The sequence below is a fragment of the Sus scrofa genome, chromosome 1 (genome assembly GCF_000003025.6).
Source record: "Sus scrofa isolate TJ Tabasco breed Duroc chromosome 1, Sscrofa11.1, whole genome shotgun sequence".
NCBI classification, from domain to species: domain Eukaryota; kingdom Metazoa; phylum Chordata; class Mammalia; order Artiodactyla; family Suidae; genus Sus; species Sus scrofa.
Window position 1 is genome coordinate 130,131,536 of NC_010443.5, and position 13,660 is coordinate 130,145,195.

General features: G+C 41.3%; 1 protein-coding gene across 7 annotated transcripts in view; it reads left to right on the plus strand.

The window, feature by feature from the left end:
- The window catches only part of EXD1 (exonuclease 3'-5' domain containing 1), a 41,025-nt gene that overhangs the window by 19,075 nt on the left and 8,290 nt on the right, over positions 1-13,660 (plus strand). For 6 of the 7 annotated variants that reach the window (XM_013993165.2, XM_021097503.1, XM_013993166.2 and 3 more), the window contains 3 exons: positions 4,068-4,154; positions 12,498-12,602; positions 13,071-13,151. In XM_013993165.2, the coding sequence (XP_013848619.1) occupies positions 4,068-4,154; positions 12,498-12,602; positions 13,071-13,151 (273 nt within the window). The remainder of the gene's footprint in view (positions 1-4,067; positions 4,155-12,497; positions 12,603-13,070; positions 13,152-13,660) is intronic. The other variant, XM_021097534.1, reaches the window with a different exon arrangement.

Sequence of the window (13,660 nt, forward strand, 5' to 3'; positions counted from 1 at the left end):
AACAAAAATCAAGACAAAATTCCATCCCCAAGGAGCTTATATTTTATTTATTTACTCTTTATGGCCGCACCTGCAGCATATGGAGATTCCCAGGCTGGGTTTCTAATTGGAGCTGGAGCTGCCGGCCTACACAGCAACACCAGATCCAAGCCCCCTTTGTGACCTATGCTTCAGTTTTCAGCCATGCCAGATTCTTAACCCAACAGATTCTTAACCCACTGAGTGAGGCCTGGGATTGAACCTGCTTCCTCACAGACATTATGTCAGGTTCTTAACCCACTGAGCCACGGCAAAAACTCCTCAAGAAACTTATTTTAATGCAAGAAAATGAACAAATAATTGTATATCATCTGGTGATAAGTGTTATGAAGAAAAATAAAGTGTGGTATGGTGACTAGAGTGGCAGGGAGTTCCTACTTAGAGTAGATAGAGAAATACTCTGTGAAGAGGTAGCACTGGGCAGAAACTGAAAGAAGTAGGGGAGTTCACCATGTGGATATCTAGGCAGAGAACTTAAGGAAGGCATAATTAGCCAGTGTAAAGGCTCCGAGGCTAAAGCACACTTGACTTGAGTGGAGAAATAGCAGGGAGGTCATTGTGTCAGGACCACGATGGAAAAGAGATAGGAAATGGAAGGGGCAGGAGGCAGATCAGGTAGGGATTTTTAGACATAAGTACTGTTTTTTTGTTTGTTGGTTGGTTTTTACTCCACCTTCAGCATGCAGAAGTTCCTGGGCCAGGGCCTGAACCCATGCCACAGCAGTGACCTGAGTGCTTCAGCGGAAACCACAGGAAACTCCTATTAGTCATAAGGATTTTGAGTTTGACTTTGGTAAGATGGAGAGCTGTTGGCAGTTTTAGAGGAGAGTCAGAATTATTTTTTCTTATATATTAAAAAGATGAATCTAGATGCTCTACTGAGGCAATTTTTCTATAATCATTTGTAATTTAAGATGTGGCAGTAACTAATTATTTAACCTAGGGTATAGTTCACAGATGGACTTTAAAGAGTTCATTAAGTTTTCTGTTTAGAATGCAAGGTTAGGGAGTTCCTGTTGTGGCGCAGTGGTTAACGAATCTGACTAGGAACCATGAGGTTGCGGGTTCGATCTCTGCCCTTGCTCAGTGGGTTAACGATCCGGCGTTGCCGTGAGCTGTGGTGTAGGTTGCAGACGCGGCTCGGATCCCGCGTTGCTGTGGCTCTGACATAGGCCGGTGGCTACAGCTCCGATTAGACCCCTAGCCTGGGAACCTCCCATATGCTGCAGGAGCAGCCCAAGAAATAGCAAAAAGACAAAAAAAAAAAAAACAAAAAACAAACAAACAAAAAAAAACTGGAGCACAAGGCAGAGTCATGGCCATCCTCAGCACTGTAGACAGTTGGCAGTTGACCCTGGACACCAAGGAAAGGCCCCAAAGATTAGACTTAAAATCTTGTCTCTACATGGAATGGCACATACATATGTGTATACATTACAGCATTAATTCATCTACAGTGAATGGTAAAAAAAAATTAAAAAAAGAATGCAAGGTTATGCTCATGTATACACAGGTGCACATTTTAAGGGAGAGTTAGCTTTCAACAGATTTTTCTTTTCCTTTTAGGGCCACACCTACAGTGTATGGATGTTCCCAGGCTAGGGTTTGAATCAGAGCTGCAGCTGCAGGCCTACGCCACAGCCACAAGGGATCCAAGCCGCATCTGTGACCTGTGCTGCAGCTTGCAGCAAGCCCTGATCCTTAACCCACTGAGCAAGACCAGGGATTGAACCTGCATCCTCATGGATACTAATCAGATTATTAACTTGCTGAGGCACAACGGGAGCTCCTTAACAGATTTTTTAAAAACAGCTATACTGAAATATAATTGACATGCTATAAAGTTTACCAGTTTAAAACATACACTTCAGGAGTTCCCGTCGTGGCGCAGTGGTTAACGAATCCGACTAAGAACCATGAGGTTTCGGGTTTGGTCCCTGCCCTTGCTCAGTGGGTTAACGATCCGGCGTTGCCGTGAGCTGTGGTGTAGGTTGCAGACGCGGCTCGGATCACGCGTTGCTGTGGCTCTGGTGTAGGCCGGTGGCTACGGCTCCGATTGGACCCCTAGCCTGGGAACCTCCATATGCCGTGGGAGCGGTCCAAAGAAATAGCAAAAAAAGACAAAAAAAATAAAAATAAATAAATAAATAAAACATACACTTCACTGGCTTTTAGCCTATTCACAGAGTTGTACATCTATCACCACGATGAATTATAGCACAGTTTTAATACCTGAAAAGGAAACTCAATATTCCAATCCCTCCTCAGTTCCCTAACCCCTGGCAACCACTAATCTATTTTCTGCCCCTATGGATTTGTCTGTTTAGGACATTTCAATATAAATGGAATCATACAATGTGTGTGGTCATTTGTGACTGGCTTGACTTCTTTTGCCTAGCATGATATTTTCAAGGCTTCTCTATGTTATAGCATGTATCAGTTTTTTACTTATTTTTATTGCCAAATAATATTCCATTATGTGGATGTGCCACGTTTCATTTATTCTTTCACCATGAGATTGACATTTGGGTTGTTTCTACTTTTGGCTATTATGAATAATGTTGCTATGAACATTCATGTACAAGTTTTTGTGCTGACATATGTTTCTTTTTCTCTTGATTAGATATTTAGGAATGGAACTGCTGGCTTATATAGTAACTCTGTTTTTAACTTTTTGAGAATTGGCCATACTGTTTTCCAAAACTATTGCACCCTTACTTTCCTACCAGCTGGGTATGAGGATTCTAATTTCTCCACATTCTCATCAACACTTCTTGATACCTGTCATTTTAATTATAGTCATCCTAATGGTGTGAAGTGGTATTTCATTGTGGTTATGATTTGCATTTCCCTGAAGGCTGATAATATTGAGCATCTTGGTTCCCATCATGGCTCAGTAGAAATGAATCTGACTAGCATCCATGAGGACGCAGGTTCGATCCCTGGCCTCGCTCGGTGGATTAAGGATCCAGCATTGCTGTGAGTTGTGGTGTGGGTTGCAGACACGGCTCAGATCTGGCGTTGCTATAGTGTAGCAACCCCTAGCCTGGGAACCTCTGTATGCCACAGATGAAGCCCTAAAAAAAAATATTGAGCATCTTTTCATGTGCTTATTGGCAATGTCTATCAACAGATTCTTTAAAGGGTCCTTGATAACAATAACAAAAATGCAGGATAAAATCTTTGCTCTGGAAATTTAAAGAGGAGTTGGACATTCTTATCCTGGTTTTACAGCTTTCTTGTTGAGGACAGAACTGGAATTTAGTCCCCCTTTTTTCATCATTGATGAAAGATACTTAGACTGTAGAACACTTTATGTTCTGTAAAGAAAGATATCGTGCTAGAGTAAATTACTGCACCTTCCTTTTCTTGAGTATTTTATCTACCTGTAAAATTGGGAGAATCTTGTGCCATATAGTTATTTTCATGAATTATGAATTAAGGATTTTAGAATTGTATAATGTTTTAAAATATGATAAGGTTATAGATAATCAGGAACAGCATGTGTTTCTGGGATACTACTATGTCGGTTTTCAGTAATTTAATGAATCTAAGACTTTAACAATTGAATCCATGTTTCTCTCATTCTGAACAGTAGATACTGTGAGACTCAGGCACTGCATGAGTTGCCCTTAGGTAGAGTAATTGCCATGTTAGGTCACTGTTCTTTGCATGGGGGAATCTCGTCATAAAGACTAGAAATCTTTCATTGTAACATCAATGGTAACAAAAGCTATCTGAGTTTTCAGCTCTTACTAGCATTTGCGATATGAATCAATGTATTTTCCAGTTGTGGAATAATTTTATGCACACTGAAAAGCAAATCAAAAGCATTCAGTGGTGTGTGTGTGTGTGTGTGTGTGTGTGTGTGTGTGTTGTGCAGACACGTGTTTTGGATTAGTCAAATTTTGTAAGTTTAAAAAAATATGATCCACTTTGTTTCTCACCATTTTACTTATGCCATTCATGATGTCCTAATTACAGTATTTATTCCCTAGAGATTTTTATTTTCTTCCTTTTCTCACTAGATGCTCCACGTCAAGAAGCAAAGTGTACTGAGTGTAGCGGCAGAAGGAGCTAATGTGTGTCGTCATGGGAAACTGTGTTGGCTTCAGGTAAAACATTTCTTAAAGCTTTTTATTTTGAAATAATTGTAGATTAACTGGTAAGTTTATTTTAATATCTTTTTTATATCAGCCCAGTTGCACTGTCCTATAACTTGTTTGGAATGTCTTTCAGTTTTATTATATTCAGTTTATTCTTTTCAAGAGGAAGAACTTCTCTTTATAGATTTAATTTTTGTCATCATCATTCCTGTCTCATAGGCTCTGCTTGAGGTCTTCTTTCCCAGCCTCATGCTCTCACCTTAAATATATGGAGAATTTCAGTCTTTCCTTCTGGATGGCAGCTTTCCACAGTAGGTTTCTGCCACATCATTTTCATTTTCCTGGATCAAGGAGATGTCAGGAGGGTCCTTATTTTATCCAGAGAAGTTTGTAGTGAGCCTTGAATAGCTGGAGGATGGTAACCACCTTTGGATCAAACTCAGCCACATCAGAATTTAAGGGGCAGAGGGACAAGAAAGCCAACTAAATTCCCAACCAATGTCTTCCATCCCTGGAGTCAGGACCTACCTCAGCGTACTGGAATATTTTTATTAGGATTGGCAGTCTGTCCTCTTGAAACTCTGGAATGTTTGCCTTCTCAAAGAAAAGGGAATGGAGGTGTCAAGCTCAGTTATGCTCAGGGATTAGATCGCCTCTCTCTTGTTCCCATGTGCTTTCTAGGTAAACCTTAACCTTTATTTATTTATTTGCTTGTTTGTTTGCCATGTCCACTGCTCATATGGAAGTTCCTGGGTCGAGGATCAAACCTGCACCACAGCAGGGACTCGTGCCACAGCAGTGACAAAGCAGGATCCTTAACCTGCTAGGCCATTAGGGAACTCCCTGAACCTTAGCTTTTAGGTGACTAGGTTTGAGTTAGCAGCACAAATGCAAATTATTTAAAATGAACCTCCACAAGCAACAAAAATAAACAGTATGGACTACATCAAACTAAAAAGCTTCTACACATCAAAAGAAGGATCAGCAAAATGAAAAACTAATCTATGGAATGGGAGAAAATATTTACAAACCATATAGCTGATAAGGGGTTAATAGCCAAAATATACAAGGACCTTATACAACTCAACAGCAAAACCCCCCTGCAAATAATCCAATTTAAAAATGGGCAAAGGAACTGAATAGACATTTTTCCAAAGAAGATATATAAAATGCCAACAGGTACATGAAAAGGTACTGTACCTAATCACTAATCATCAGGGAAATACAAATCAAAGCCACAATGAAATATCACTTCATACCTGTTAGCTGTTACAAAAAAGATGTGACAGGAGTTCCCATTGTGGCTCAGCAGGTTAAGAACCCAGCATAGTTTCTGTGAGGATGCAAGTTGGATCCCTGGCCTTGCTCAGTGGGTTAAGGGTCAGGTGTTGCCATAGGCTGGGGCATAGGTCACAGATTCGGCTCAGATCCAGTGTTGCTGTGGCATGGCACAGACTGACAGCAGCAGCTCTGACTCAGTTCCTAGCCTGGGAACTTCCATATGCCTCAGGCCATAAAAAAAAGAAAAGAAAAAGATAAGAGATAAGTGCTAGTGAGTATATGGAGAAAAGGGAACCTTTGTGCACTGTTGGTGGGAATGTAAATTGGCGGAGCCACTATAGAAACAGTATGGAGGGTCCTCAGATTAAAAATAGGAGTTCCCACTGTGGCTCAGTGGGTTAAGAAGCCAACTAATATCCATGAGGATGCAGGTTCGATCCATAGCCTTGCTCAGTGGGTTAAGAATCCAGCATTGCTGTAAGCTTCGGCTTAGGATCTGGTTGTTGCTGGGGTGTGAGCTGGTAGCTACAACTCTGATTCGACCCCTAGAATTGGGAACTTCCATATGCTGTGGGTGCGGCCATAAAAAGACAAAAAAATTAAAAATAAAACTACCATATGGTTTAGCAATTCCACTTCTGTTATATACCCAAAGGAAATGAAGACAGGATCTTGAAGACATTCCTACATTCCCATTTTAATATTGCAGCATTATTTATAATAGCCAAAACATGGAAAGAACCAAGTGTTCACGGGCGAATGAGCAGCAGTTGGATTCTTAACCCATTGCACCACAGATGGAACTCCTGCTTTTTTTTTTTTTTAAAAAAAAAAAGACTCCAATAGCAAGGTTGTTAAACTACATGTCTACAGCACTTTATAGTTGACAAAGTACTTTGACAAACATTATTTTATTTACATTTTTCACTTTATTCTCCTTCTGGGAGCCCTGTGATAGGAATGTTTGACCATTTGATATTGTTCCACAAGACCCTTAAGCTAGCTTTACTTTTTTTCCACATTGTTTTTTCTTTTTGCTGCTCTGAATGGGTTAGTTTTATTGCCCTATCTTTGAGTTAACTGATCCTTTCTTCTGCTTTATCTAGTATTATTTTTCAGTTCAGTTATTGTATTTTTCAGGTCTGTGATTTCTATTTGGTACTTTCTTATATTTTCCATCTCTTGTTGAGGTGTTCATCCATTCTTTTTTCCAGTTTGGCTAGCATCTTTATGACCATTACTTTGAACTCTTTATCAGGTAAATTACTTAGCTCCATTTCATTATGATTTTCTTTCTGAGGTTTTATCGTGTTCATTCATTTGGAATGTATTCCTCTGTTTCTGCATCTTTTTTGGTTTCTATACAGTAGATGAAACAACCACTCCTCCCAGTCTTGAAGGAGTGGCCTCCTATAGGAGATGAACCTGTCATTCAACCCTGCCTCAGCTCTTGTTTTTTTTCAAATCTCTGTGTTTGTCCAAGCAGCCTATTTTTTTTTTTTTTTTTGTCTTTTTAGGGCTGCATCTGTGGCATATGGTGGTGCCCAGGTTAGGGGTCTAATTGGCGCTTTAGCTTCTGGCCTAAGCCACAACCACAGCAACGTGGGATCCAAGCCACATCTGCGACCTACACCATAGCTCATGGCAAGGCCGGAACCTTAACCCACTGAGCAAGGCCAGGGATCAAACCTGTGTCCTCATGAATGTTAGTAAGATTCCTTTCTGCTGAGCCACAATGGGAACTCCAAGCACCCTATTATATTTTTAGTCCCTGGTAATTGAGGATGTGCCAAGACCTATCAGTGTTGCAGAGGGGGGGATCTCAGTGCCTAGATTCAGGGTGAGGGGATTATCTCCAGGCATCAGCTTTTTAAAGCATGCAAATATGTGAAATCCTATGGGACTACAGGCATAAACCCTGCTGGCCAACAGAACTAGGCCACCTGGAGGTGTGCCCTGAATGGCAGTTGCAGAAATCAGGGCTCCTGGGTAATATAGGTGAGCTGGAACAAGGAAAAGCATCAAGGTGGAGTCCGCAGCTTGTGCTCCCTAGGCCATTATCATGTACAAACCCTGAAGCCTGCCCCTCAGGTCAAAGCTCTAGGACAAGCAAAGAACCCTTCCTCACAGAAAGACTGGAGAATGGGCCTCAGTCCACTGTCTGGGCAGTGCCTTGCGGGGGTGGTAGCCTGCCAAGAACTGTCTTTTCCATTGCCATAGTCCCATTGGGACCCAGGAATACAAGCATCACTGGCCACCAGAGCCACACCATCAAGGGGCATCCCCTGGTAGCAGCTTCAAAAACCAGGGAAGGGAGTTCCCGTCGTGGCGCAGTGGTTAACGAATCCGACTAGGAACCATGAGGTTGCGGGTTCGATCCCTGCCCTTGCTCAGTGGGTTAAGGATCCGGCGTTACTGTGAGCTGTGGTGTAGGTTGAAGACGCGGCTCGGATTCCCATTCCCACGTTGCTGTGGCTCTGGCGTAGGCCATTGGCTACAGCTCTGATTAGACCCCTAGCCTGGGAACCTCCATATGCTGCAGGAGCGGCCCCAGAAAAGGCAAAAAGACAAAACAAAACAAAACAAAACAGGGAAGAAGACACAAAAAAGTACAGAGGCAACTGCTTCTAACATGTTGAAATGTTTCTACTGTTTTCCTTTCTCTGCTAGTATACTAATTGCTCTCTCTTTATTCATTAGTTTTGAAATCAACTTTTATTATTCTAAATATTTTTCCCCATTATAGCACCCAAACCTCCCTAGAGCCTCCCAATTTGGTTATATCCAAATTTAAAAATTTTTTAATTTTTATACAGTTTTAAAGGTTACTTTCATTAGTTATTACAAAACTATTGGCTATATTCCCCATGTCATACAATACATCCTTGAGCCTATCTTTTTTTTTTTTTTTTTTTTAATTTTATTTTCCCACTGTACAGCAAGGGGGTCAGGTTATCCTTACATGTAAACATTACAATTACAGTTTTTCCCCCACCATTTCTTCTGTTGCAACATGAGTATCTAGACATAGTTCTCAATGCTATTCAGCGGGATCTCCTTGTAAATCTATTCTACGTTGTGACTGATAAGCCCAAGCTCCCGATCCCTCCCACTCCCTCCCCCTCCCATCAGGCAACCACAAGTCTCTTCTCCAAGTCCATGATTGATTTTCTTTTCTGAGGAGATGTTCATTTGTGCTGGATATTAGATTCCAGTTATAAGTGATATCATATGGTATTTGTCTTTGTCTTTCTGGCTCATTTCACTCAGGATGAGATTCTCTAGTTCCATCCATGTTGCTGCAAATGGCATGATGTCATCCTTCCTTGAGCCTATCTTACACCTAGCGATTTGTACCTCCTACTCTCCCACCCCTATATTCCACCCCCAACCCTGACTGACAACCACAAGTTTTTTTGTTTCGTTTTGGCCACGCCCACGGCATGTGGAAGTTCCTGGGCCAGGGATTGAACCCGAATCATAGCAGCAACCCAAGCTGCTGCAGTGACAACACCAGATCTTAACCCATTATACCACAAGGGAACTTCTCGCAACCACTAGTTTGTTCTCTATATCTGTGAGTCTGCTTTTCTTTTGTTATGTTTACCAGTTTCTAGTATTTTTTTACTTTTCATACAGTATTTCTCTGACTTATTTCACTTAGCATAATGCCCTCCAAGTCTTCATTCATGTTGTTGCAAATAGCAAAATTCCATGCTTTTTATGGCTGAGTAATATTCCACCCTGTGTGTGTGTGTGTGTGTGTGTGTGTATACCACATCTTTATCCATTCATCTGTTATTGGACATTTAAGTTGTTTCTATGTTTTAGCAATTGTAAATAATGCTACTGTAAACACTGGGGGTATGTATTTCTTTTTGAATTAGTTTTTTTTTCAGAAGTTGTATCCCAGTTTTTGGTTAAGACAGGATTCAGGCTGTATATGATTATGACTGTATAGCCATCACTCTTTATTGAGTCAGTCAGATTATTTCTTTTCTTGCACAATTTTTTGTTTTTCATAGAATTGAAAATTGCCTCATCATACTAGCTTTTTTTTTTTTTTTTTGTCTTTTGTCTTTTTGTTGTTGTTGTTGTTGTTGTTGTTGTTGCTATTTCTTGGGCGGCTCCCGCGGCATATGGAGGTTCCCAGGCTAGAGGTTGAATCGGAGCTGTAGCCACCAGCCTACGCCAGAGCCACAGCAACGCGGGATCCGAGCCGCGTCTTCAACCTACACCACAGCTCACGGCAACGCCGGATCATTAACCCACTGAGCAAGGGCAGGGACCGAACCCGCAACCTCATGGTTCCTAGTCGGATTCGTTAACCACTGTGCCACGACGGGAACTCCCATACTAGCTTTTTATTCCTTGCACTTGTGATTAAGCCTTCCTATATTTTCTCCTCAGTATAATTTTTTCACATATATATATCTATCCTGATAATCTGTGTTGTATTTTTGTCTTGAAGCCATCTCCTCTGGAGCCCTCTGTCCTCCTGTTGCAATGCAGGCGGTGTTCTCAAGCTAGAAGCTATAAGGGTAGAGGTCTGAGGCTCACAATTCAGTGTGCAGACTCATTTTTCAGTCCATTACTGACCCCCCTGCCCTCTTCTATATCTTATACCCCCAACCCTAGAGCCTCTCTGGTTGAATTTATCCAGAGGATATATCTTCTGTCCTCCATGGGAGTGGAAAGGATAACCTGGAGGCTTATTTCTTCTTATACAGACCTCCAGCCCATCCCCCTATTTCCAGCTCCTCACTTTTCTTAGCATCTGGCACCTTTAATTCCTAAGCCTTTATTTTATTGTATATGTTTCTTTCTTTGTTCTGTCTTGTTTTTCCTAACCTACTCTCTTTCTGTCAGTATTTCCCACTGCTTTTCTTTAACTTTAAATTATATAAATGTTTAACCTTCATCTGTGGTCAAATACTTTCAGATATAATATTATGCCTTGGAGTTCCTGTTGTGGCACAGTGGAAGTGAGTCCTACTAACATCCATGAGGATACAGGTTCGATCCCTGGCCTCACTCAGTGGGTTGGAGATCCAGCGTTGCCATGAGCTGTGGTGTAGATCACAGACGTGCCTTGAATTCTGAGATGCTGTGGCTGTGGCCTAGGCTAGCAGCTGTAGCTCTGATTTGACCCCTAGCCTGGGAACTTCAATATGCCGTGGGTGTGCCCCTAAGAAGGGAAAAAAAAAATTATGTCTTAAGATGAAGGTAGCAAATATTTGTTAATAGTCATAAAGTTTTTTATTTCCTTTGGCCCACTTCTTAGGATTATTCAAATCTGGGAATCTATTCTAAATAATTTAAAGTATGAGGAAAAATTCTATGAGAACCTATTCATCTCGCCATCATTTTTAGTGGTGAACAGTCAGAAACTACTTAAATAGGGAGTTCCCATGGTGGCGCGGTGGTTAACGAATCCCAATAGGAACCATGAGGTTGCGGGTTCGATCCCTGGCCTTGCTCAGTGGTTAAGGATCCGGCATTGCCTTGAGCTGTGGTGCAGTTTGCAGACGCGGCTAGGATCCCACATTGCTATGGCTCTGGCGTAGGCCGGTAGCTATAGCTCCGATTGGACCCCTAGCCTGGGAACTTCCATATGCCGTGGGAGCGGCCCAAGAAATGGCAAAAAGACAAAAAAAAAAAAAAAAGAAACTACTTAAATAATTAGCAATAGGACACATTACAGTACATTTGATAGGTCTGATGGGGCTGCCAAAAATTAGTGAAACATAGAAGTGAAATACAGAAAAGTTTACGAGGGGAAAAAGTGGGATATAGATTTGAATGCATATTATTAGAGTCCAACATATTTTTTGTATGTAAAAAAATGGAAAGGTGTGTTGTACAGCATGATGCACTGATTTACTAAAGAGATGTATCACAGCCATCCATGTGTCTGGCTCTCTTTCAGTTGTTGCTTCAGGTATGAGTGATGAGTCTGACATAATCTCTTCTCTCACAGACTTTACAGTTTAGCAGAGAATTATTTTCCAAACTTCTATGTCTGCTCAATTTTTATACTTAAAGAGATATTTAGAGGAGTTCCCGTTGTGACACAGTGGAAACGAATCCAACTAGTAACCCTGAGGTCACAGGTTCGATCCCTGGCCTTGCTCCGAGGGTCAGTGATCTGGCATTTTGTGAACTATGGTATAGGTCGCAGACTTGGTTCAGATCCCGTGTAGCTGTGTCTGTGGCTGGCAGCTACAGCTCCAATTTGACCCCTAATCTGGGAACCTCCATATGCTGTGGGTGCAACCCTATTAAAAAAAAAAAAAAAGAAAGAAAAAAAAAAAAGAGGTAGATGGAATTCCCTGGGTGGCTCATTGGGTTAAGGATCCAGCATTGTCACTGCAGTGGTTTGAGTCATTGCCGTGGCGTAAGTTCAGTCCCTGGCCCTGGAACTTATGCATGCCACAGGCATGGTCAAAAAGAAAGTAGAGAAGCAGCAGGGATTGACCGTTTTAGATATCTAGCAGACAACATGAAAGATCTGAGACTGGGTGCCAGGTAGGCCTGGTAATTATAGCTGTATCAACAGTGAGCCCCTAAAATGACAAACAGCCTCAGACTGTCATGTGGCTGGCTCTTTGACCTATTTGGATCTGTTCTTGCCTTCATTCTTTGATTCAGTACATGATCCTGTACAGCTGTATGGTCTTTGTAACTTTTGTGATCAGAAACAATCTAGAATTCTTATCATTGTATGAAATTGATTGTAACAGCAGTATTTCACATCTTACTATTTGTGCCAGTGCATTAGTTGCTGGTTTTAAACTGCTAGAGGACAGAGATCTTCTTTCTCTCTTTCTCTTTATTTTTTTTTTTGTGTGGGCAGGGGGGCACATGTCTGTGGCCAGGGAATGAACCTGGGCCATAGCTGTGACTAGGCCAGGGAAGGAACCTGGGCCATAGCTGTGACCCAAGCCACAGCAGTGGCAGTGCTGGATCTTTACCTGCTAGGCCACCCAGGAACTCCCTCACGAGTGTTTCTTGATCCTGAGATCCCCTTCCCTAGTTCTTTCTTAAGTGTGTCTGGATGGTTTATTGTAGGTAGCCACAAATAGCCGAGTTTACTTATTTGACATTTTGCTTCTGGGAAGTCGCGCTTTCAACAATGGACTTCAAATGGTATTAGAAGACAAAAGAATTTTGAAGGTGAGTGTGTAACCTGATGTCTCTGCTAGTAAGAATAACAGCCAGAGTCAGCCAGTGGAAATTGATTACCTGGGGGCAAAATACTGGTTTGGATTTTCCTAAATGACTTAGATGAGAGTTCCCATCAAGGTACAGTGGATTAGGAATCTGACTGCATTGGCTCAGGTCACTGTAGAGGCAGAGGTTCAATATCTGGCCCAGCACAGTTGGGTTAAAGGATCTAGTGTTGCTGCATCTATGGCTCAGATTAAGTCTCTAGCCTAGGGACTTCCACATGCCACAAGTTTGACCATAAATTTAAAAAGTCTCAGATAAATACCAAATATGTTATTCACCTTGTGTTATTTGAACCTGCACTGTTTTTCCTACTATTTTAATAATTAAACCATTGAAAACTCAAGGAAAAAAAAGAAAAAAGAATAATCAATCAGGTTCTAGTAACTCTGTCTATGTCTTCTGGTTCCTTAGGTTATCCATGATTGTCGTTGGCTTTCTGACTGTCTCTCTCATCAGTACGGGATTTTACTGAATAATGTCTTTGACACACAGGTATGTACTTGAAAACAGTGGATTCAATCCAGTGTCTATAACTCTTATAGAAAATAAGCCTTGTCTGATGAATGATTGAAAATCTTGTTATGTGTGCCTCATTCCTGCTCACTTCTCATGTAAGATGTTTGCACAGTATGTGAGAACATTTGATGAACTGTAGAAGCACTCCATAAAAGTTACTTATAGGTATTTAGGGTTTTTTCCCCAACACTTTGCTCTAGAATTTGTCAAATAAGAAGCAACCTCCTTGGGATGGAAACATTCTAAAATTAGGTTGTGATGGTGGTTGTACAACTATAAATATAATAAAATTCATTGAATTTTTTTAAAGGGAAAAAAAAGAAGCAAGCTGCACATTCTAGTGTTGCCTTGTGGCTCAGTAGGTTCAGGATCCAGTGTTGTCATTGCAGCGGCTCAGGTCACTGCTATAGCACAGGTTCGATCCCTGGTGAGGAAATTTCCACATGATGTGAGAGCAGCCAAAAATAAAAAACAAAACAAAACAA